Here is a 26,277-nt window from a genome sequence, read left to right on the forward strand (position 1 = left end):
TAATTAAATAATAATAAAAAAAAATCATTCAAATTTGCATATTGATGATGCATTCACTTAATAAATTGCTCTCCCCTACACAAAAAAGATGGTAAGAGTAAAAAGTATTCATATCAGTATCGGCAGTACTGGCCCTTTATTTCCTTGGTATTGGATCGATGGAAATTTTTGCAGTATCGCACAGCCCTGCGTGTGTGTGCTGGTGCGGTGTGAGGGGTCAGGTCTGATGGAACTGTACTGCTGTAGTGGAGCTGTGTACTGAGTCCATGGAGCGCGATGGCGCCTTTCCCGGACGAGGTGGACGTGTTCACTGGGCCACACTGGCGAATGAAGCAGCTGGTCGGCCTTTACTGCGACAAGGTATACTGGGAATCCGACCGCTACCTGCTTTACTGGTTTTCATTAACAATTCATATTGTTTAATGGGTTTAATAACGTTAACGGTCGTTACGGTGCTTAGTTACAGGCTCTCTGTTTATCTAGCCTAGCTTAGCTAACCAAACACTAGAGCTCAGCGTGTTTATTGTGGCTGTAAATCGCTAGTTCACCATTATTATCACTTAACATGTAAAGACATTAGTTAGAAACAGAAAATAACACTAGTGTCGTCTTCAACACTGTGATAGAGACGGAATTAGCTTGACGTAGCCTAGCTAGCTAAAGCTGAACCAGGGGTGTGTTGGTGCAAAAGAATGAAAGCCTTGGAAATAGCTAAGGTTAGCTAGCTAACGTAGCTAAGGTAAACCCAAATGTATTTTTAATTAACGGACAATAGCACGTTACTACACAGTTTTATGAACACGTTGCTCTCCAAAATCTCTCTAAAATAAGAAACAAGCTCTTTCAAATATTCTGAAAAAGTGGACTAAGCTACACTAGCCTAACATGCTAACCCAGCTACACCATTAGCTAGCCAACGTTAACTGTAGACGTAAAGCTTAAGATAGCTAACCTAACTAGCCATGTTTCCTTTGCTCGGTTCCTGTGCTTACATCATAATCTTATAAGGCTGTTCTAAACTTTACAAAAGTATTAGACTAATATTCATTAACTGCGCAGTCATTAAACATGTCTGACTCCCTGACTAACTTACTAGCTACAATTAGCCCCAGTAGGTAGCTGTAGTTTAGCTGCCAGCTAACGTAGGTTAGTACGTGCATTACGTGCTGCTGTGGTGAGAGGATCCCTGGTGTTAGCTAACTAACTTACCATAATCTTTAGTTTACTGCTTAACCCACATTATTATCTAACTTACGTTAGGTGCACGCAGTTTGAGATTATTGACTGTTTTCCCAGTTTATGTTATCATACATTTAATATAAATGGTGCTTTGCTGTGTGTTTATAGTGTCAAATTGGTTAAAATTTGTTTGTTATAAAACTGCTGTTCAAAAAATCATTGCTGCACCATTGAAGTTTACAAAAGAGCACCTGGATGTTTTAGAGAACTAACTGACTGGTTAAATATACTGTGGATAGATAAAACCAAAATTAAGTTGTTTGGAAAGAACACACAACGCTATGTGTGGAGAAAAAAGGCACAGCACACCATCAAAACCTCATCCAAACTATGGTCTATGGTGGAAATTCAAGTACTCACAAAGGTTTCACATACTTTTCTTGCAACTGTGTAATGTTAATTATAGTTCATAATTCATTAGGAGTATTTTTAGTTTTCCTTATTAAAAGAAACATGCTGTCTCATGGATAAATAGCTTATAGTTTAATTTGTCTTTTTAAGTAAGTAAACATTATGGGAAATATAGTTTGTTTAGGGATTGTATTGATTGTTTGGTTAGTCAGTAATTGTATTATCTTGTCAGGCCTACTACTTGTTTTGTTTTTTGGGGAGTCGTTAAACAGAGTTTAACTAGTTAAAAGTGATCATTACAGCAACAAAAAGATGCAGGCTGCACATGCTTACATAAGCAGCCTAAACTGCTCCCAATCTTCCCTGACTGCTGCTTAGTCTCAGCTGGCTAGACATTTATGTGTAGACATTTATTGATTATTAAAGGTGTTGAGGACAAGTCTGTGGAGTATAGCTACTTTTTAAACACTCACATGGAAAGAGGATTGGCAGAAGTGAAGACCAGCATCATAGCAAGTATTATTTAGCTTTATTTATAAATTGATTATTTATATTATATAGCTTATCTTTAATTATAAAAATGTATTTCAAAGTTATTTGCCGTATCACCTAATACCCAACATATGCATATTAGATATTGACACCTTTTTCCTTCTTTCTCTCATTTCACTACATACAGCTGTCAAAGACAAACTTTTCCAACAACAATGACTTCCGCGCCTTCCTGCAGACGCTCTGCGCCACCTTCAAGGTGTTCAAGATCCATGAGCAGATTGAGAATGAATACATAATCGATCTGCTGCAGCAGCGCAGCCGTACCATCTACAACGTGCACTCTGACAACAAGCTGTCCGAGATGCTGTTGCTTTTTGAAAAAGGCCTTCGCAATGTCAAGGTGCGTGTCAATATCTGTGCACAGACATAACATGCTTTACATGTAAGTGTTTGTAGATATCATCTTGTCCACCTTTTTCTTCAAAGCAGAGATATAATTGTTATTATCATTATTATTATTGAGTTTTGACCTCCTTGCTGAAGAAAGGCTTTAGACTTTAATTAACTTTAACGTTAATTTGTTTTACCGCTCTACTGGAGTTGTTTATTTGATATTTGACTTTAGGCTTATTTGTGGCTGCTCAGTTCGGCAATGATTTTCTGTGGAAATCGTTGGGCTTATCAATATATAATTAATATCAGTATATACAAAACTGCCTTCCACAGGATGATATCTTAATATTGCAGTTGCTACACAGGTTTCCATCTCAGTTGTTTCATTTCTAGAAACAACTTATGTGTTGTTTGTGTGGAAACATTTTGGTTAGTTTTTCCCTCACTGAATCTCTGTGTGTGGGAAGACGGTGACACTGTTGAGTGTCGTCTGTTAATAGTATCTGTCCTCGCCCATTGCAGATATGTCACCACTATAATAATGGGTTTTTTAACTGGTGTTTAAGGATATTTATGCCAGTGTTTTAATAAGAAGTTGTTATATTGCTGAGGCGCTGTTCGCATCAGGCACAGTCAAGAATCAGCCTTATTGAAACTATAGACAAAAGTCTGAATAGTTGCTAGATTTTTAGATTGCAATGCTTTTCAGAAGAAAGGTAAAGGTTACCTAGAACCATAAACGATTAAAAATTTCGAATTAATCCATAAATCTATTTAGGTACCCATAGAAAATAGTGTGTAATGTTTGTGTAATTTCACATTTCAAGCATCTCTGCATATAATTGTTTTTTGAGATTGTCCTGTGATAATAAATGCCATGCAGATGGCTTGTTTCTGTGGATTTTGCTGTAGGCGTAAAGTAATGGTAGCGCCTCAAATAGCATTTCATGCATTTTCATTCAGGGATAGGTCTGGCAACGCAACTGGCCATGGTGTAAAATGAGCATTGTCTTGTTGGAATAGTGCACCAGCACCAGAGTGTGCGTTTATACAAAATAGGGCCACTGGTTGCAGGCCCTCATTAATGGGCTTTAATTAAGGTAATAGGGCATTATAAAAAATTGCACCATCTACTAAAATACCAAGTCTGGTATCTGGATGTGTGATGCTTGACAACAAACCACTGATCATGGTGTTCCACACATGGATTCGCTGGTCATCTCCACCAAGACAAAAGCAGAACAGTCTTTAATGACCAATCCTGCTTTTATTTAAAAAAAAAAAATATTATCATATGTGAAGATTATCATGCATTCCTGGCTGCAATGCTGTTTCAGCAAATCTGGTAATGAAACTCTGACGCTGCTGCAGGTTATAGATGCTGTTCTACATGCGCACACTCCAGAACACAGAAACAGTTAAATGTGTCCAGCTTGTCTTTCACTACCCATGTTTGCCAATCAAGTAATTTTCCACTCTGCTAAGCCAAAGGAAATTAGGACATTCTGTTCTCCCGCCATTAACAGGATGGAATCAAGTAAACTGATGTAAATAAATCACGTCTGTTTCTCAGTCAGTTTATTTACACTCTTCGCTCTGCTAAGATTAGTGCTAGACGGACACATCCGGCTTATCAAAACGATCTTGTGGCGTAAATATTTGGGAGTAGGGACCAGTGTGCAAAGCATGGAACTGTGCCTTTCTGTTTGCAGATCCCATAACGGCAGCCATGTTAGCTTACAGTCTGTTGCACTGCATAGTGTTTTCAGCCAGTGATGGCATTTAGAACTGATCTCAGTTCTGCTGCTTCAGTACAGGCAACTTCAAAGTATTCTATTCCCAGATCAGGTTTTGCACTCCCACTCTTTATCCAGGCTGTTGTTGTAGCTGCTGCCCACACTGCGCTGGGTGGAGGCTGGCGCTTTGCTGTGCTGGGATGACTCAGGGTGTTGTGACAGTGTCTGTGATGGGCAGCCGGCAGCTGATATAAATATGTGGCATTTTGTTTAAAAACAGTTCTCCTCTTGTATTTTGCTGTAGTGTTCAATTATCTTATTATATTTAGTAAAGCAAAATATTGTACTGTGTATAAAGTTGTTTGCAAAAGCATGCATTCATGGTTGGCCTGTCTGACAAGAAAATTATGTGATGTTATGTTTAACACATTCATTTCAGGGTTTTTTTCTTTACAGTGTTTTCTCTCTATGTGAAATGCTTTACCTGCATTTAAATATAACCTGTGGACTGTAATATACAGTGGTAATTTTCAGAATATTTATTTATAAATCATTGGTTGTTTGGATCAGCAATTTCAGTTAAATAGATCATATGTCAGACGAACACAGAGCAGTGAAATAAAGTTTATAGGATTTACAAAAAGTGTGCAACAATTCAATAAACTAAATTAGGCAGGTGCATAAATTTTTACATTAAATTGTTTGGTAAGCTCATTGACCCCTAACCCAGGGGTTCTCAACCTTTTCTACCTTACAACCCACCTGTTTACAACTTGAAAGCATCAAGGCCCCCCTAATAATAATAATAGTAACTAATAAATATTCTAGAAACTCAGCTCAGTTTCTCAAAACTCTAAAAACAAACTGAAAATTATTAACTGCTTTGTTGAAATTCCACAAATCTGATTCCTTTCACCAAAACAACACATACAGCTATTTATATGCTTAGCTCTTGCAGAGCATCAAATAAACACTGACAAGATAAATTCAAAGCACTATTATCAGAAGTATTTGGTTATGCTTTTGACTTCATAAGGACACTGTACATATTCAAATGCATACAAGTCCATGGAAATATGTTGGCTTTCTTTGAGTTCTTTATACAGAGTAAAGCCCCCCCTAATAATAATACTAATAATAATAATAAAATATCTGAAACAGTGATTTAGGCTTTCCAATTACAGTACATGAACTTCTTACCGGAAACATACTCTAATATTGTGCTTCCTTTGTATTTTTACCTCGAAGTATACACATAAGAGTAGCACGGTTTGAGAGGGTAGCACAATTCGACAGAACACCTGATCACTTGGCTCGCCATGTCGGCGTATTCGTGTGGGCGTATCCGTGATGCTTTTTAATTCAACAGGTGTAGTCAATCAAAAGTTTAAGATTTTTAAATCAACCTCACTGTGTTCTATAGTTCTATAAATCCGTTTTCAGCTTATCCTCTGTGGTTGAAAGGCAGCTGTTTTGTGTGTGAGAGGCTCGTATCACTAGGGCTGGGGCGGTATTGATTTTTTATAACCGCGGTAAAAAACTAACGCATCACCGCGATATTGCGGTTAACCGCGAGAAAAAGACGAATTAATCCACAGCAAAATTTTCCACTGACCCCCGGCCCTGAAAAAAATATATTTCTCACCCCTTTCCTCGGGCCGTTCGGGCTCAAGGCTCAAGAAGTCTGTGATAGGCGTCTGTTTTTTTTTTTATTCACACTCTTCTTATTTCTCATTAAATATCTACTAGATACAGATTATATCTGTACAGTATAGGGTTGTCACGATACCAAAATTTTTACTTCGATACCGATACCAACTGTAGTATCACGATTCTCGATACCAAAACGATACTTGGAAGAAAAAAAAACAATAAAAATATCTGAACATAAAATGTTTATTTTTGACTGAACTGGATTGAACACTGAACAATCGGTGCAAACGTTTTTATTCTAAAATGAAACATTTGTACAAAAAAACAAGTTTCGTTATTATAACCTTAACTATAACATAATTATCTAAACACTTCCTAAAAACTAAAACTAAAACCAGAGGTAATGGTAGCCTGACTATGTGAACCTGACGGGCGGGCAGAAGTTAAGTTCTGAATAAGGAAAATAAAGAGACAGAAGAACATTACAATGTTATGTTCATTTTAACACTGACTGCTCCATTTTATTAATCAACCGTTTACCGTTTTTAATAAGCCCATGTTCAGTGTAACGATCAAGCAGGCTACGTGCCTGACCATAGATTTGCGATGGAAACGCAAAAACGTGAACATCTTGAGTTCATGTTTCACAGCCAATGGGATAATGGAGAAATAGAGAAAACCACGGGTCCAAAACAAAACTCCTGCACACTCCTCTCCGTGTTAACGTGATTTACTAGCAGTCGCTAGTAAATCTTAGTAAAGCTACAGACAGAGTGTATCTTGACTAACTCCACTAACCTGTCGACTTCTCAGCTCTTTGTAGAGATCAGGGTGCTTGTCTGCTAAATGAATGAGCGAAATACGATCAGAATTATGTTAAATAACACTGTAACATAGAAGCATAGAACTATTATTTAATTAAAATGATTTTTAAGAACAGCTAAACACAGTGCTGCAAGTCAAACGCGGAGGCGTTCACGTGCGAGAGAGACACAGAGAAAGAGTGAGAGAGTGAGAGAGCGAGAGATTTGCGTGTTCTGATGTGAGCTACTCACAGGTAAAGGTTCTCTTTGATCTCCTCGTGCTCATATTCTAGTCCCACACATAATTCTGCAGCTCCCTCAGTGTTTTCTGTCGTATTTTGCGGTTAGCGCGAGCGCTTACAACTAACACCGCGGAGCGCGAGGTGCCGCCGAATCCGCTACTGAATCCGACTCCCGCTTCGCGGACAGAATCGGCACAACACCCCCCGCTGTACAACTGCGGGAGTGAAAACAGCGCTAATAAATAAAGTAGTTTAGTTTCACTTTCAGTTTTCGTTATTTTATTTAAAAATAAAAATATCAATAAAAAACAGATGCCTACATCTCAGACTATTTTCCCACACTTCACTCCTCGCGCCCATTTTGTCCACAAGTCGCGGACGAGAGACATCTGTTATTTTAGCCGTCGCCATTCTACACTCGCTGCTGCTCTGCTGGCTTGCGCGTGAATCGATTCATTTGTTCAGAACACTAAGTTTATCTGAATCCTGCCACACCGACTGCTGCGGTGTGAATCAGTTTTCTTATGAACTGAATCAAATCGCGCCTACTAATTTGACTCATTTGAAGCTAGTGACTGGGCTATATACAGTATCGAAAGCATCGAACGCTAAAGAACCGAATCGTTTGTGATGACGTAGTATCGAAAAAGAATCGACCCTTCGGTACACCGTGCAACTCTAGTACAGTATCATTTATTTCACTTCCCTCCTGAATATTTGGAGTGCATTATGTCTCCTTATGTTGTGTAGTTATGTAGTTTTCACCCCAGAATTTCTGCTGCCTCACACCAGGCTTCGGCTGCATCGCAGGGCAGGAGCGCAGCTGCGTTACGGCTATTTCGTTTGAATTGTGCAGTGCAGAGTATTACAGATTTTGTATTTTTGCACTTGGGCTATTAGCTCAATATTAAATATTTCGTTTGTTTATAAATTATTTTATATTCTTAAACCATGTTAAATTATATTTGATTGGAGGAAATTAATTCAGACATCATTTCTTTTTTGTCCCGTTACCGTTCCGCAAAAAAAATCCTTCTTTTAATCCCGCATCAGCCCGCCACATACACAGTTTTGCCGCACCTGCCCCGCGGTCCTAAATAAATGTAATAAATTACATTTAGTGCTTAAAATAAAAAAAAAATATTTATTAAAACCGCGTTGAATAGTGCGGTCACGTTTCTTACCACATTACAAAAAAAAATCGGTGTGTGTGTGCGCGTGTCGGTCCATTCTCCGCTCCTTTTTTGTGCTTAGGGTTTTTTTGTTGCGTGCATGAGAATCACTGCGTGATTATTACAATTTTCTTAACTATTTATTAATGTGCTCCCACATCCTCTAGATTGATTAAACTCCTGTTCCCGCCAATAACAATTCAGTTCTGTCTGTGCCGCAAGATATCCTGACGGGACCCGCGTCATATAATATGTTGATTAAAATGTCGTGACGTTAAGAAATCGGCTCGCAAGAGACAACCGACCAAAAAAAAATTAGTTCCATTTTAAAATAATAGAAACCTGTCCTTTATGTTTGACAATTTTTGTTTCACTTTACGTGTCCTTACTCATCTGAAGTTTATTTATCTGAACTGAGTTTTATATGGTTATATTTGTAGCGGTTCTGAACTCAGTTCCGCGTGCTGTGAAAGAGACAAGGCGCAGCGCATTTTACCTCAGACTTGGTCAGATAACAACATTTCAGTAAAGATGGTGGTTATAGTTTTATATCATTGCTTTGCTGTTTGAACTACACTTCAACCAACCTTACTATTTTTACCAAGACTGAGGCGCAATGCCGCGCGTTCTCCGCGGTGCTCACGCAGAACAGCCAGCAGCCAGACAATGAATTAATATATTTTACTTTCTCAAAATGTGACCACGGAACACCTTACATGGCTCTATGGTTTACCTTGAGGTGGGTGAATTAGTTTGATGTGTTGGCGAGAGGTGCAGACACCACTTTCCGGCAAATCTTGCAGATGATTCTCTTCTGTTCTGAGTCTTTTTCTTCCTTTTTTCTCAACTTACTGAGCCTGCCCTGTAGCTTCCATTTCCGAGCCAATATTAGTGCTGCTAATCTTCACTCTCTTCAGCAGCCTCAATGGAGACGAAGTGAGCAGGAGACTCCAGAGCTGTTCTGACCTCAATGAGTACCACGCACCGCGTTTTGCTTAACCCATTAGCTGCCGCGCCAGTGCAGCGGCAGCACAGATAAATGACAAAAAAATTTATATTCGATATTATGAATTTTGAGATCGTTTGACACCAATATCTATCGCGATCAAAATATATTTGATATATTGCACAGCCCTATAGTTTAGGACTTACACTTGACATATTAATACTGAATTCACCACAGTTGTGCTTATATGGAGCATTTTACTACCGCTCAAAACGCAGTCAATCAGATTTGACAGCCATAAAAAAATGCGGTAATTACTGTAATGAGCTCATCACCGCGGTGACGTCCCATAACCGCGGTATTGTGGTAATAAAATTATCGTCACAGCCCTACGTATCACACACAGCTAAACTTTTTGCCGGAGGGCGGGGCTACGCTCATGCAGCGGCTCTCTCTATTGAAATGAATAGGATGAGTTGTGCTGGTGGACGGGGAGAGGATGCGTGTTTCTTGCGGACACTAAAACTAAACAAAAATTTTGAGACCCCCGATTTAAAGTGCTCACTACAGAGTACTGTCTGCCTCTGAGGATGAGCCTGCGGACCCCTAGAGGGTGCTTCGCGGCCCCCCTGGTGGTCTGCGGCCCCCCGGTTGAGAAACCCTGCCCTAACCTACATAAACATTTTTTTCTCCTTTTTGCAACATGGAAGACCTAAAACAACTCTTAAGTGACCTGAAACATCATGGTTTAGGGAAAAGATGCAAAAAGCTATCTGAGAGATTTCAGCTGTCAGTTTGCTCTGTGAGGAACATAGTGGGGAAATGGAAGAGTTCTATTTCTAGTTAAGACTCGGAGTGGCAGGCCAAGAAAGATCTTTTCACCTTTAAGCAGTTCTGATTGTAATATAAGCACTAAATAGCTTTCATTAATCTGTTCATTAAAAATAAAAAATATTTTATTTTATCCAATTAAATAATATAATTGCACCCTTTGCTTATAAATCACAGTGCCTGACCAGATTCTAAATATCTTATAGTTCAAATCCTGGATTATGCTGTTTAAGTCAATTGACAATTGGCTCTGTGTGTGGGAAGATGGCGGTTTCTCCCCTTGTCACTCTTAGTATGATGCTGGTCAGCAGGAGCATCTGTAACAAAGCTAATCAAAAAGAAAGAGGCCATGAAGCTCATTAAGTCACCTCAAAAATATATCTATATCATTTTTGGGGAAATCTTTGAACTGATGAGGAAAAGGTTGAACTTGGGTACTGCCCAAGCCGGACGAGCAGGTGTTGTGCCTGACTGCAGTGGACGTGAGGAACACTCTGCGCAGAGTCAACCCACGGAAAGCTGCAGGACCAGACAACATCCCCGGCAGAGTGCTCAGGGAGTGGTGAGACCAGCTGACAGATGTTCTCACGGACATCTTCAACATCTCCCTGTGCAGCGCCACTGTCCCAACGTGCCTCAAGTCCTCCACCATCGTCCCCGTGCCGAAGAAGTCCACAGTGTCCTGCCTCAATGACTACCGTCCCGTTGCACTTACACCCATCATCATGAAGTGCTTCGAAAGGCTAGTCATGAGGAACATCAAGACACAACTGCCCTCTTCACTGGACCCCCTGCAGTTTGCGTATCGTCCCAATCGCTCCACGGACGATGCCATCACCACTACTCTTCATCTCTCCCTCACCCACCTGGAGAAGAAGAACACTTACGTCAGAATGCTGTTCATAGACTTCAGTTCAGCATTCAACACCATCATCCCACAGAACCTCATCAGGAAGCTAAGCTCGCTCGGCCTCAACACCCCCATCTCCAACTGGATCCTGGACTTTCTGACGGGGAGACCCCAGTCAGTCCGGTTCGGGGGCAGCACCTCCAGCTCCATCACACTGAACACTGGGGCCCCCCCAGGGCAGTGTCCTGAGTCCTCTGCTGTTCACCCTGCTGACTCATGACTGTGCTGCAAAACACAGTTCTAACAGCTTTATCAAGTTCGCCAATGATACAACCGTGCTGGGTCTCATCACCAAAGGCGACGAGTCAGCATACAGAGAGGAGGTGCAGCGGCTGACAGACTGGTGTACAGTCAACAACCTTCACCTGAATGTGGACAAGATAAAGGAATTGGTTGTTGACTTCAGGAGAGCACAACACACCCACTCTCCACTCAACATCGACGGGTCCTCTGTGGAGATTGTTAAGAGCACCAAGTTCCTTGTTGTCCACTTAGCAGATAACCTCACCTGGACCCTGAACACCAGCTCTACAGCCAAGAAAGCCCAGCAGCGTCTCTACTTCCTCCGGAAGCTGAGAAAGGCCCGTCTCCCTCCACCCATCCTCACACTTTTCTATAGAGGGACCATTGAGAGCATCCTGAGCAGCTGCATCACTGCCTGGTTTGGGACCTGCACCGTCTCTGACCGCAAGACCCTCCAGCGTATTGTGAGGACAGCTGAGAGGATCATCGGTGTCTCTCTCCCCTCCATCACAGACATTTACACCACCCGCAGCATCCGCAAAGCAACCAGTATTGTGAATGACCCCACCCATCCCTCACACAAACTGTTCTCCCTCCTGCCTTCGGGAAGAAGGTACCGCAGCATCTGGTCCAGCACAACCAGATTCTGCAACAGCTTCTACCCCCAAGCCATCAGACTCCTCAACTGCAGAGACTGAACTGATGGTTTTCTGTACATGCACACACACTCTTACCCCACTTACCCCAGAAAATGGAAAGCACTAAAAACCCTACTACCTCACTGGACTCTATTGCACACTGCGTAATAGAGGTAATTACTACCTCACTGGTCTTTTTTGCACACTGCATAATTTGCACACTGTCGTGTTATTTATTTTTCTTTGTCTGTATTGTGTTGTATTGTCTGTCTGCACTTTTGTACTGTTGCACTTATTGTTCTGTCTACACTGTGTTTATGTGCACCATGGTCCCTGGAGGAACGTTGTTTCGTTTCACTGTGTACTCTGTATATAGCTGAAATGACAATAAAAACCACTTTGACTTTGACTTTGACTGTTACATCTGCCGATAATCCAACACTGCATTTCACCATACGCTTAAGTGAAATTGCATACTCTGTTAAAAACTTTGTCAGCCATGTGTTCATGGACAGAGTAAAGACAGCCTATCATATTAATTGTATGTTTCTGAAGTGTATTTTGGCTGCTCGTGACTATGGCTATAATTTGGTAATGACAGTGATTTAAGCCATGATCTGAATGTAGAATGACCGGTGTGGAATTGCAGGAAGCTGTTGTTTAATGGTGTTTACTGTCAGTGTAGTACACCAATCCCTACCGATCTCACACTTGTGGTGGTGTTACAGGTAAGTGTAGTGTATCTCAGACTGAATGCTGATGCAATTGTTATTGATCTGTTTGAGTGTTCATGTTCATTCTTGCATTATTGTGCTGAATTCTGGGTTCCTTATGTGTGCTGATGTTTATTTCACTGACCTCCCCAGAGTGAGTGCGAGCAGCTGAACTATGCCAGGCAACTGAAGGAGAGGCTCGAGGCCTTCACCCAGGACTTCCTCCCTCACATGAAGGAGGAGGAGGAGGTAGAGCATCACACAGCATATTAACACAAGCCCTTATCACACACAGCCAGGAAAATTACAGTCTAAACAATTACAAAGAGTGTTATTGCTAATCCATGCTAGTGCTGGACAGTATATTGGTTCATATGGTATATCGTAGGGGTGTTTTGAACCAGTATGCATTTCTCATATACCACTATACCCCTAGAGGCTCTCCGGAGTGCCGTGCGGAACAGGCAGCTTTGTGGAGTCAAACCATAGTCAAACGCGCGTCTAGATAAGAGAGAAATAAGAACAGCTTCTGCTGTCGTTTATATTGTATGTTTTTATCAAAGTTAAATAGAGCAGTAACTACAGCCCTTTTAAATATATATCAATAATGGCTTCAGAAGAATATTGTAAATTGATATTAAACATGTGTCTGACTTAAAGAGTTTTTTGAGAAATCTATTTTGAATACTTAAACATTGAGTATTTTAGGTTCATTTATAGTGTTTGTGGAAGTATTTAAAATATTTAGTTCAGTAAAGAACGCTTTGTCTTGTAATGTGCATTTTTGGCCATACCGTCCAGCACTAGTCCATGGCCTATTGTTTGTTACAAAACCCATATAATTCAATGTGTCAAAGTGGAACAAGGTTTTGTACCTCTCATTTTTTAGCGATATCATATGCATATTGATAAAATGTATTTGCATTAAATACTGTACCATAATATAAGTACATGAAAGTAGTGGGTACAAGTAACAGAATTAGCTGTAATTTACTGAACCTGTTCCACTCGCGTTTTCTTTGCACCTTTCTCAGGTGTTTCAGCCCATGCTGATGGAGTACTTCACCTATGAGGAGCTGAAGGCCATTAAGAGGCAGGTGATAGCACAGCACTGCAGCCAGCAGTGGGAAAAAACTGAGGAGGTGCTGAAGGGTATAAATGTGTGGAAACAGGCTGAAGAGCTGCACAAGGTCTTCAAATACTCTGACCACGAGAAGACAGAGGATGGTAAGCTTACCAGATTACCAGACTGAGAAAAGGATAAAAGTAAAGAAATGCTAAGGGTGTTTTCACTAGGTTCATATTATTGTTGTATAGTGTACATTCGATTAGTTTAGGCTTCCCACTGCAGTTTGTACTAAGTAATCATTTAAGTGGTTTGCATCTCTGTACCAAATTCTGCCTCCCTGACAAAATCCAGCTTCCTTCGAATGCAGAAGCGTCAAAGAGCAGATTAAGTGTGGTAGATTTCCAATGTATTACTTTATTTCTGTTTATAAATAAGGAATTGCCAGTGTAAAAAATTGCTGCATGATGTGTGAAGGGGAGTCAGATTTAACCCAACACCAAATCTATAGCCTGTCTCCGCTGACTTCCTGTACCTGATACGAAATTCCAACCCGTTTAAGTGTGCGTTTACACTGCAAAGTTACCAAACAATGTTTCAAAAATCAGTTGGATCCTAACTAAGACCACTTTTTTGGTCCTTTGGTCCAGACTGTTATGCTATTATGGTTTGGAACAAACAGATAGGTGTGAGAACTATGACATGTAAGTGCATTTTTAAACCTGTATTTAATTTCTCTGATCTGCATCAGTTGATGTTCTTTTTCCCCCTTGGTTTGTATGTTTTCGCTCAGACACAAATCTACGCACTAATAAACCACAAGCACATTATCTCCTCTGATTGATCAGAGTTGTCTGGTGCGGAAGCAAGAAAGTAAATATAGCAAGAAGGCCCAGTGTTTTAGAGCAGCGTATATATTTGTCCAATGTGAAGCTGAAAAAGGAAAAATTCACTGCTGCGCTTTTAAATGCAGTGTTGTCAATGGGATACGGCGCATACGGCATTTAACATGAAACAGTTTAGCATGGAGCAGCAGCAGAGCTTTGCTGTGAAAAAGGCTCACACAGTGCAGATCTCTTAATAAGCTACAAACGTCTTTAATCACAATCAATGTGAAACAATGTGTGTTTGTGTCTCATTCTTGTTGAACAGAACGTGAGAATCGCACATACACACACATCTCAACCCTGCCAGAGGAGGTCTTAGTGCGCCTTTTCCGGTACTTGGGTCCGGAGGACCTGTGCCGCTGCAGCCAGGTGTGCAGTACCTGGGCACAGGTAGTTAAAACGGGTGTGCTCTGGAGGCACCTGTACCCAGTTCGCTGGGCCAGAGGTGAGAGTCTTAATATTCTACATCTGCATCACTCGTGTGGATTTGTGAGGCCAAAGGAATGCTTCTTCTAAGTCTGCGCAGAAATGTATCTAGAATGGTACTTATGTTAACGTATTAATTATGTTCTTGTTTTTGTGGGTGAAGTTTTGTTATTTGTGTCTGATTACAGCAGTAGTAAACTGAAGGACCACTCATCTAGCACATTTTATTTTGTTGTTTGCCCTGCTCTGAAACATCTTTAACTCAGGAACTTAAAGAAATGTTTGTTAATTAGCTGGATTTTAGGGCTTTGGTGTCTTGATCAGATTAGACTTATATAAAAGTAGTTATTTGTTAGCAAGATAAAGGTTACCAGGAATAATGAGTGATTTTAAATGTAGGTTCATATGGGCAATATGTGTTAAGCTAGTTTTTAACACAAGGCCTTGGAATAGCATCTGTGTTTTCAAGCAAGAAGACTGCAGTATGCGGGCGAGCATTGTCCTGTTACAATAATGCACATAAAAAGATACTGAGATATTAAGCTACAAATATTTCCGTACCACTTTAAAATAAGACTACCTTTGTAAAGGGTCTATAAATGGTTTACAATTAGTTTATTAATGGTAACTAATTAGGTTGTAAATGCCTTAAAAATCATTAATAATCAGTTATAACTTATACGTAGAAAGTGCAACAATATAGATGGCTGTGGGTTCACTATTTGGCAAGAGGCCATTGTTGCCCTTATAACGTGTGTTATAACTGATTATTAATGATTTTTAAGGCATTTACAACTTAATTAGTAACCATTTATTAACTAATTGTAAACCATTCATAAAGGTAGTCTTATTTTAAAGTGGTACCCATATTTCTGTATGTATGGCTCAATAAATATTGCCCATATCAATCTAAATTTTTAATCATTTATTGTTTCTGATAACGTACCTACTCAATGTCAATAGCGAAAAATAGTCCAACTTGTTCTTCTGGATGCATGAATTTATTTATTTATTTTTTAAAGATGAGTAGGAGAGGGTGCCCCAGCACCTGGGCTGTGATCCACAAGCCAACACTCCACACTGTTTCTTTGTTTGTGAGAGTAACCGAGGGTATTTCCTAGGTGATTATTACTGTGGCCCCCCGGGGGAGCTGGACCAGGATCCAGATGAAGATTGGGTGAAGAACCTGCAAGAGGAAGGTCGAGCCTATCAGGAGTGGGACGAGGATGCAGACGTTGATGAATCAGGTAAACACTCGGCAACCTGTACGCATTTCCAGTTCCACCATAATAGGTGCAACACAACCTCTGATCAGCTACAGTAAAAAGGTTTCAGAAATTGTCTGCTACTTTAAAACATCTGCTTTTTTTATTGACCTTTTTTTTTGCAGAAGAGGCATGTGAGGACTCTCTGGCAATCAGTGCAGTGAGCAGGGAGAAGAATCTGTTGAATGGAATGATCCAGAACCTTTTGCCTGCTGTGGGGCCATCAGTACACACTGTTAGTCTGGCCTATAGTGCTGCTGTTTCCAGCAAAATGGTGAGGGTAAAACCACCACACATGCACACAGTATATTACTGTTATTATTGTACAGTTTAAATGTTATTGTAATAACAAGTAATTTATACAACAGTGTTGTGTTGTACTTAACTCTGTGAGAAATAAAATTTTCCATGGTGTTTGCCCTTGTTTCATTTCGTCATGTTTTCTAAATCCTCAGGTACGTCAGATCCTCAGTCTATGCCCAAACCTTAGACACTTGGACCTTACGCAAACAGATATCACAGATTCAGCCTTTGACAGGTGAGGGTTGTATGTTTAATCTACCTTACATACTCATAAAACAGACATATTATCACCAGTAAGCATCTTATTACTTTTACATGTCACTGATGGAGGTAATCCTTTCTTTGCACAGCTGGGCAGAACTGGGAGCATGCCGCTCGCTTGAGCACCTGGACCTCTCGGGCTGTGAGAAGATCACTGACCACACCATGAAGAGACTGTCCGTGGGTTTAGGTGACCTGACCCTACCGAAGAACAGCCCTGTACGCAGAGCCAAACTTCAGAAGGGCCCATCATCTCCAATCCGACTTTTGGACGAGCACTCTGCTTACACAATGGGACGCGCCCGGCAGGCTCTCATCTTCAAGCGGAGGCCTGGTGGGCAGGGCATGGCCTGCAGCCCTGTCTGGGTTTTGGATCCAGCTGAGCTGGCTGACATTGAGGATGCTGTAGATTGGAGCAGGCGTGGAGGCGTACCTGTGCAAGATGAGGCACACTGTGGAATTTTGGAGTTGCAGGCAGGAGGTGGGTCTTGCTGCTGCAGGAAGAGCAAGAGGCGGAGCTACAGGACTGATGCTAGCTCCTCCTACTGGCAGCAGCTGTATGGTGCTCTGCAGTGTGGTCACTCTACATGCTGCAGTTCAGATGCTGCAATCAGGACAGTGAAAGGAGCAAACTGTGAGCCCCAGGCCACTGGAGGCAGTGCTGAGTTTCGGACTAAATGCTTGCCTGAGGGCGACTACAGGACTGATCAGTTGGGAGCTTGTCGAGCTCTTAGGTTCCTCAGCCTGTCGGGATGCTATCAGGTCACAGACCTTGGCCTGAGGTACTAAACTACACAAACACACTGTCAAAATGTCTAGTTGTGGTGTCTAACATGAATGAATGCCATTTGAGCCGTTTTTGTATAAAAAAGGGAGGGGGGGGGGTTCTTAAGTGTTTCTATTTAGCCTTGCTTTAGATCACTGAAATAGTGGTCTCTGAAGAAAGACAGGCTCTTGCTCATGAATATTCATACATGCAAATATATCACCTCTGATTGGCTAACAGCACTGCAGCAGAAAACGCCTACCTAACTTTAATAATCAAGCCTTCAGGTTTTTTAGCTAAAACCCTAACAGCTAATGACAGAGCTAAATCAAACAATGATGTCAGGATGTTTTTTTTTTCTTTTTCATTTTCTTGCTGGTTTTATTTAAATGAGTCTGAACTAAATAATAGTAATTATTTTTTTCAGCTAAAAAATACTGATAATTTTCTGATGCTGTGAGAGCCATTTTATTTCTGTTAAATTTATAATGGCTGTAAATTCCATTTGCACTGGCATTAGTTAGATATATATTACATTCATCCTCAGGGTATTCAGTATACACATCGTTTAGCTCATTTTGCCCTCAATTCCAGTTCTCTGGACAACAGGAGACATTTGTAATTGTGCCCTACTTTGCATGACAGTAAATGTGATGTTTGTTGCAGGTGTCTTTCTCAGGGAGGAGGGCTCCCTCTGCTGGAGCATCTTAACCTTTCAGGCTGTCTGTTCATCACTGAGGTGGGTCTGCAGGAACTGGTGTCAGCCTGCCCTTCACTCAACAATGAACACTTCTACTACTGCGATAACATCAACGGTAACACACTCACACTCAGTCCCTGTCTCTTAACTGACTAATTAATCTCCTTTGTCCTCTTTCTCAATGAAATGACACAGTCATGCTGCCCCTGGCTGTGTATGCAGTGTGCATTGCCATCAGTCAGAATTTAAAACCATAGTAATATTATATAATGACTAGTGCTGGGCGATATAAAATCATATATCATGATATGGAATTTTTTATATCACGATAACGATATATATCATAATATACCACATTTATATAAATAAATTATAAATAAATTAACAAACACGAAAATTAGGGGATTCAATCTGTAATTTCAGTTTGTTTTAGTTTTTTTTAAGTTACCAATTTTATTAGTTTCAGTTAAGGAGAACTTTCAGTTTTCGTTATTTTCGTTAACAATAATACTTGGTTATTTAGCTATATAGTGATTATCATACCATAGCTTTATATAAAATAAAAATAGTATTAACAGATGATTACATCACAGACTATTTCCTGGAGACCCGGCCTGAGGAAAGTTATGGGAAATCTCAGGTCGGGTCCGGGCAGAGAAATAAAAGTCAAAGTATTCTGCTATTTAATGGAAAATTAATAACAATAATAATAGAGTTCTGCATACTAGAGTTTAGATTGTCTGCCTGAACGCCAGCATGAATGCCAGCATGATTGACCCGATACCCGAATTTGGGCCGGCAAGAATTCTCACTGCTTTCCTGGCGCGCTGTAGTGTTCGGCTGAAGAAAATGCTCAGTGACGTGACGTAGAACTAAGTTTAATGTAATAAATCGCACTGTGATTTTTGTGCTGATCCAAAAGTTACAGCTCATCTGTGCGTTCAAAGCTCCGCAGGTGGATTAATGGATGCGCGGCTCACAGGGATTTGGCACTTCTTCTACTGCTTACGTGCTGCATGATGTGCAGTCTATCAGCCTGCCAGTCAGACTACAGTGTCAGCATATAAATCGCGTGCGTTTTTCTACAGCACAAACCATTCAAACATGCGGATGAGCTCTCCACACCCGATTAAAAAAATCACGCAGTGTCTGTCTGGCTTAAAATAGTTCGATACAGCTATTAAATGAATAAATCAGCATTCATTGAAAAGACCAGGGAGTAGTTCTGTATGCTAAATAACAAAGAACAGCAGTAATAAGCTAATAACATTTAATAAAAACAGAAAAATAGATATAAAATAGGAAAATAACCAACTAAACTAAGCTCAAAATGCTAACGAATTCTTAAAGGACAAAATTGTAATAGTGAACCCTCAAAGCAGTAGCTTAAAGACAGAATATAAAGCTTTACCAGAGCTATGAGATGCAACACCTGAAATTATTAAAATGTAAAAATATACAACAGAGCGCCGTGATCCTCACCAAAAATAGAAAACCATGATAGAAACCCAACCCTAACTAATACATTTTATCATAGCCTACTTTATATATTTGCATGAATAATTAATGAAATTACTTTAGAAACATATCATGTTATGATAAGTTTTTCTCCACATGCTGTTATCTGTATCCACTGTATGATTACACTAGTAGGAAGGTGCGCACTTCTTTTTCTAATGCTGTATGAGTACAGTATTTATTAGTATGAATACAGTTTAGATTTTTTTAAACATGCTGCAATAAAGGAATGTCATATATGGGTTTAACAAATGTTTTTATTTGGGCTGCAAAATATATACTTTTAGCATTGTCATCACAATGTAGGTACGTGCAATGTAGGCATTGTGGCCGATGGTAAATCTGTTTTTGCTGCTTGATAAAGAGAATTGCACTATTTTCCACATTATGCCTTAAAGGTTTTTACTGCCAAATGACCAATGGTTAGTTTTGCTGTAGTTTTGGTTTTTTTGTTTTTCTAGTATTGTGCTGCGCCAAATTGGTGGGCTTCTGGACATCAGTATCATGTTTGACTTTTTTATTGAAGAAATGCACTTCTATATTTGTATACATACACATTTATATGTATAAATAGAGTAATTCGTGCTTAGCCCAGCTCTTACGCTACACTGGGCTTATGTACGAGATGCTGATTGGTGTACAGCACCTTAAGGTAAGTTATAAAGAAAGACTTTAGATCTGGAGAGGTACATGTCAAATATCTCTGCTTGACTAGACCATGCCTTTCATATCTACTGTGCTGAGTGGATGTACCAAAGCCAGTCTATGTATTTGCACATCTGTGTTATAAGTTTAAGTAGCTGAATAGCTTGTACTTTTTACACTACATAAATTGGTTTTGTAGCTTTTTTCAGTGCCTGATGATGATATACTTATATAGTACCTTTTTTTAGATACCCATGGGTGCATTACATTTAGATTCTACACACAATCACACACTGGTGAAAAGCAGTCAATTGCACAAAGTGAACTCTTAATCGAAACAACCACCCACCTGGAAGACTGCAACATGCACTGAGGCCCTGACCCAGGGTAGACACGCATTTACATACATACTTAAACTCACACACATCAGAACAATTTAGATCCAATATTTCAGTGTGATTTAGTGTATACAATTTACCAGATCTGCATGTTTTTGGATTGTGGAAGAAGACTGGAGTCCCTGAAGGGGAGAACATAGGAACTCCACCCAGATAGCTACTCTTGAACTCAGGACACCAGCCCTAGGAGGCCACTGTGCCACTTAAAAAACCCACAACAATAACCCCCAAAATCCACCCCTAGAACTCTTAACTGATTTGGCAAAAGGTCATTCATCATTACATGAGCCCACGCAAGTCCTTCAGAAAAGATTTAGGACTACATTGGTTATAGTTTTATAAATGTTTACAGTCTTCAAAATTGATTAGTTGTAACAAAAAAAAAAAAAAAAATGTGTATATATATATATATATATATATATATATATATATATATATATATATATATATATATAGTTTTTGCATTTTTCTAACTTTTTTTTTTTCAGATTATCAAACAAACTTTAATATAAGACAAATAAAACTTGTAAATATAAAAAGCACTTTTTAAATGATAATTTATTAAAGAAAAAAAATATCCAAACCAGTCTTTTTTTTTACATCTCTGTAAGAAAATTCTGATCTTCTCTTCTTTACAGAATTGATTTAATTCACCCACATTGAAGGGCTTTGAGTAGAACAGCCTGTTTAAGATCATGCCACAGCATCTCAATCAGACTTTGACTAGGCCAGTCCAAAACCTTCATTTCGTTTTTTTTTTGTTTAAGCCAGTCAGAGGCTTGTTTGTGTGCTTTGGATCATTGTCCTTCTGCAGAACCCAAGTGCGCCAGAACTCGAGGTCACGTTGACCAGACATTCTCCTTCAGGTTTGTCTGGTAAACAGCAGAATTCCTGTTTTCATTTATTACAGCAAGTTTTCTTGGCCCTAGGCCCTAGTATTGTTTGCTTTAATGAATGAAGTCATTATCAAGTGTGTTTTCTATTGACTCAAATTATATTTGTATGATATTAAATTTAGTTTGAGAATCTAAAAAATGTAAGTATGAAAAAACGTCAATCAATACAATCAATATACCAACTTGGATTAGTTGTTATATTCATTGATTAGATGTCTAAACCTTTTCTTCTCTCTCCCTGTTTCTATCTGTCCGCAGGTCCTCATGCTGAGACAGCAAGTGGATGTCAGAATCTACAGTGTGGTTTCAGGGCCTGCTGTCGCTCTGGAGAGTGAACACCAAACCCCTGTGTCTCATGTTTTGTTTTATTATTATTATTATTATTTTGTCTTGTGTCAGTTTTTGCTCTTTTATTTAGTTAATGCGAGTTCCTACCTTTTGTGTGTTTAAGTGATACTCTGGCATTTCTTTACCTAATCTGCTCTGTTTCCACTATACCATCGGATATCATGGACCGTTATTTCTGTGTATTTGACCCACTGATCCAACCACATAAGGTACCACAGCAGCTGCCTAAAATACTGAACAAAAACTGAACGGAAAATGTTCTGAATAATAACACAGTGGAGCACGTCAGTAGAAGTGATTGGACGGTTGCTGGATTAGTTTGTAAATTCGACAGGTTGTTGGATTAACTTGTACATTGGGCAAACTACAACCTGAAAAAAAAAAGCTTCATAAGCTTTAGTTATGAATGACCATAAATACTTTTAGCTTGACAGCTAGTCCTATATCTGAAATGAGAATTTGCAAACTTGCAACTTGAAATACAAATATTTTTGATAACAGTTTAAGCAAACTACCATGTTAAGTAAAAGTTTGTTGGCTTTTCTTTTACTGAAATGATACAAAAAAAAAAAAAACTACAGCCGGCCTTTTCAGATAGTTTCAGAAAAATAGAGATACAAGTTTTTGTTCTGATTTAAGATTAAAATTGAAATATTGTGAAATCAAACAAGCAAAAAACTATACCACAGAGGTTAGGTTAAAATACAATGGAGTATTACTTTAATACCACCATGCTTACCATCTTTCTGCCCGTCTTCCTCTCATTCTTCTCTGCTTCATCATTCACATGCATTTTGTGCTCTTTCTCTCTCCCTTTCCCCTTTCTGATCCATTTGCACTTTTAATTCCAGAGTGCTCAGGTTGTACTGTCATTTGTGGAATAAAGTCTCTAGAAAAAAGAAAATTCCAAGAGGTGCCATCCTCATTGGAGCAATTGCGCAGTTTAAAGATATGTAAAGTTGTAGATAATTAATGCGGTAACTGTTGCTTTGAGTGTAATGTTTTGAGATTTTGGCATTTGGAAAGGGCAGGAATGCTGATTGATCTGTAATTTTGAAGGCTTTATGAAAATGTATACATGAATTTGGATCACCAATTTCTTGCTGCTTTTTTAAGCAGTAATATTTCACAATGCTCTAGACCTGCCTGTAGTCTTTATCTAGTGGACATGTATAGCTCCCTACCCTGCCATTACTGTACAGGTGCTTCTACAAACAAGTGTTTGGCTTCCTTTCCCCTTTTAGCCACTCAGACTTTGCGTAAGAAGAACCACTGGAAGTAGAGCTGCCTGTTCTTTATTTTGAGATGAACCTGGTTTAAGATTGCACTCTGCATTGTCTGTTTAAAATAATAAATTATATAAGCAAAAATATTCTCCATTGGTTCCTGCTTCTTACTTTCTCCGAAGGCTACATTCCCACAGTAGATTTTTCTTTCTCCTTTACGTAAAAGTTGCATGAATTTTGACCTGGCTGTTTAAACAGTCACATTGCCATCGAATCCAGTGTCAGTACCACATATTGAAGTTGCTCAAAATAAAATGTCTAATTTCAGTGTTTTTCCACACAGTAATACAAACGACACGTCACATGACGTAAAAGATCAGAGTTGTGCCACATTTACCTGCTGTATGAATGTAGTCTAATAAACCAGTCAACAAATGCCAGTAGTGGTCAGCACCACAATGAGACCGTTTGGGAGAGCACAGCATCTGCTGCCAAATGTCTTCTGATTTGACCTGTATCCTAAAAGGACTGAGGGTTTACTGGCATGTTTAGGAATCTGCAGATTCAGGAAGGAGGTAGAAAAACCAGACTGACTGCAGAGAGGTTCCAGCATAAATAAACACAAAAAAGAAAAATAATTCAATTCAATTCAATTTTATTTACAACATCAACAAAGGTTGTCACAAAGCCGCTTTACAGGAAAAACAGGTCCACGCCTCTTATGAGCAGCACCACAGAGATGCCAATTTTATGGTGACACAGTGGCAAGGAAAAACTCCCTTTAAGAGGAAGAAACCTTGGAAGGAACCAAGACTCAGTCCGAGGAACCCATCCTAATCGGGTTGACCCGCTCAGTACAAACAAACAACAAACAAATAACAGAACAAAGTCAAAGTGGTTTTTATTGTCATTTCAGCTATATACAGAGTACACAGTGAAACGAAACAACGTTCCTCCAGGGACCATGGTGCACATAAACACAGTGTAGACAGAACAATAAGTGCAACAGTACAAAAGTGCAGACAGACAATACAACACAATACAGACAAAGAATAATAAATAACACGACAGTGTGCAAATTATGCAGTGTGCAAAAAAGACCAGTGAGGTAGTAATTACCTCTATTACGCAGTGTGCAATAGAGTCCAGTGAGGTAGTAGGGTTTTTAGTGCTTTCCATTTTCTGGGGTAAGTGGGGTAAAAGTGTGTGTGCATGTACAGAAAAACCATCAGTTCAGTCTCTGCAGTTGAGGAGTCTGATGGCTTGGGGGTAGAAGCTGTTGCAGAATCTGGTCGTGCTGGACCGGATGCTGCGGTACCTTCTTCCCGAAGGCAGGAGGGAGAACAGTTTGTGTGAGGGATGGGTGGGGTCATTCACAATGCTGGTTGCTTTGCGGATGCTGCGGGTGGTGTAGATGTCCGTGATGGAGGGGAGAGAGACGCCAATGATCCTCTCAGCTGTCCTCACAATACGCTGGAGGGTCTTGCGGTCAGAGACGGTGCAGGTCCCAAACCAGGCAGTGATGCAGCTGCTCAGGATGCTCTCAATGGTCCCTCTATAGAAGAGTGTGAGGATGGGAGGAGGGAGACGGGCCTTTCTCAGCTTCTGGAGGAAGTCAACAACCATTTCCTTTGTCTTGTCCACATTCAGGTGAAGGTTGTTGACTGTACACCAGTCTGTCAGCTGCTGCACCTCCTCTCTGTATGCTGACTCGTCGCCTTTGGTGATGAGACCCAGCACGGTTGTATCATCGGCGAACTTGATAAAGCTGTTAGAACTGTGTTTTGCAGCACAGTCATGAGTCAGCAGGCACAACACCTGCTCGTCCGGCTTGGGCATGGTCTTTCTCGCCATCGTGTTGTTTTGTGCCTCAAACCGTGCATAAAAGTTGTTCAGGGCATCAGGGAGGGAGGCATCACGTTCACAGGACAGTGGCATTGTCCTGTAGTTGGTGATTGCCTGGATGCCCTGCCACATACGCCGCGCGTCACCCGTGTCCTTGAAGTGGCTGTGGATTCTCTGGGCGTGTGCGCGCTTTGCCTCTCTGATGGCTCTTGACAGGTCGGCTCTCGCTTTCCTCAGGGCCACCTTGTCACCCACTCTGAGGGCGGAGTCGCGGGTCCTCAGCAGCGCACGTACCTCAGCAGTCATTCAAGGCTTCTGGTTTGGGCGTGTAGTGATGGTCTTGGAGACAGTGACATCATCAATACACTTGCTGATGTAGCCAGTGACTGATGCTGCATACTCCTCCAAATCAACAGAATCGCCTTCAGTAGCAGCCTCCCTGAACATGTCCCATGCAGTGCACTCAAAACAGTCCTGAAGAGAACTCCCGTACTAAATAAAAAGGTCTGCACTTGACTATCAGGAACTCCACCAGCGGAGAGCAGTGTTTGGCGACAGTCACAGCGTTGTTACACCATTCCGTGTTGATGTAAACACACACGCCTCCACCGCGGGTCTTCCCGGATAGAGCCGCGCTGCTATCCGCTCTAAACGCGGTTAGCCCGGCTAGCTGAATGCCGCTGTCCGGAATGTTGTCATTCAGCCACGATTCCACAAAAACCAAAGCACAGCAGTCTCTGAACTCACGCTGGGTTGTTCGCTGGAGTCGGATGTAGTCCAGTTTATTGTCAAGGGAACAGACGTTTGCCAGAAAGAGCGATGGTATAGCCGGCCGGCTAGGACTAGCCTTTAGCCTCGCGCGGATCCCGGCTCTCTTTCCACGCTTACGCTCGCACCGCTTGCAATGGCACTTCCGCTGGGCTCCGGCGTCAGGAAACACCGCGGGCTGGCGGCCTGGGTCTCTTAGCAGGCTAAGCTCAAGTAGCGTCTGCAGAACCTCGTCCGGTAGCGTGTTTTCTGGCTGATTTCTCCACTGTAGCAGGGTCTGGCGGTGGTAGAACATGTGCACGGGTGAAGATATTTGGCACTTGATTGTTAAGGAATGGTTCTTAAGTTGATCCACCCTCCCCCTTTTATTTATTTATTTATTTATTTTTATTTATTTATTTATCTATCTTTCTTTTATATATATATGTGTTTTTTTATTTTATTTTTTTTGTTTTTTTTATTATTTTTTTTTTATTTTTTTTTCTTCTTCCTTTTCATTTTTCACCCTTGTTTTAGATTTGTTAACTTTTGTAATTCTTTGTACATTGGCCTATTGTTATTAATATTAGTTTATCACTAATTCTTGATGTACAG

The 26,277-nt window shown here is 40.4% G+C and overlaps 1 protein-coding gene across 1 annotated transcript; it reads left to right on the forward strand.

The window, feature by feature from the left end:
• Positions 1 to 208: 208 nt before the first annotated feature.
• fbxl5 (F-box and leucine-rich repeat protein 5) lies at positions 209 to 23,216 on the forward strand. The gene is made up of 11 exons (XM_007237487.4): positions 209 to 360; positions 2,270 to 2,485; positions 12,519 to 12,614; positions 13,400 to 13,592; positions 14,584 to 14,763; positions 15,866 to 15,991; positions 16,135 to 16,283; positions 16,465 to 16,547; positions 16,663 to 17,355; positions 18,006 to 18,154; positions 21,755 to 23,216. The coding sequence occupies exons 1-11, from the start codon at positions 277 to 279 to the stop codon at positions 21,829 to 21,831; spliced, it is 2,046 nt and encodes a 681-aa protein (XP_007237549.3). The 5' UTR covers positions 209 to 276; the 3' UTR covers positions 21,832 to 23,216.
• The last annotated feature ends 3,061 nt before the right edge of the window (positions 23,217 to 26,277 follow it).

The sequence above is a fragment of the Astyanax mexicanus genome, chromosome 13, assembly GCF_023375975.1.
Source record: "Astyanax mexicanus isolate ESR-SI-001 chromosome 13, AstMex3_surface, whole genome shotgun sequence".
In the NCBI taxonomy this organism is placed as follows: Eukaryota; Metazoa; Chordata; class Actinopteri; order Characiformes; family Acestrorhamphidae; genus Astyanax; species Astyanax mexicanus.

What these genes read in the sequence shown, in the direction of transcription:
- fbxl5 (XM_007237487.4), top strand. Translation starts at nt 277, where the DNA reads ATGGCGCCTTTCCCGGACGAGGTGGACGTGTTCACTGGGCCACACTGG. An exon ending in CCCAGTTCGCTGGGCCAGAG is followed by an intron (nt 14,764 to 15,865) that starts GTGAGAGTCTTA and finishes GGTATTTCCTAG; the next exon opens with GTGATTATTACTGTGGCCCC. An exon ending in ACAGATTCAGCCTTTGACAG is followed by an intron (nt 16,548 to 16,662) that starts GTGAGGGTTGTA and finishes TTCTTTGCACAG; the next exon opens with CTGGGCAGAACTGGGAGCAT.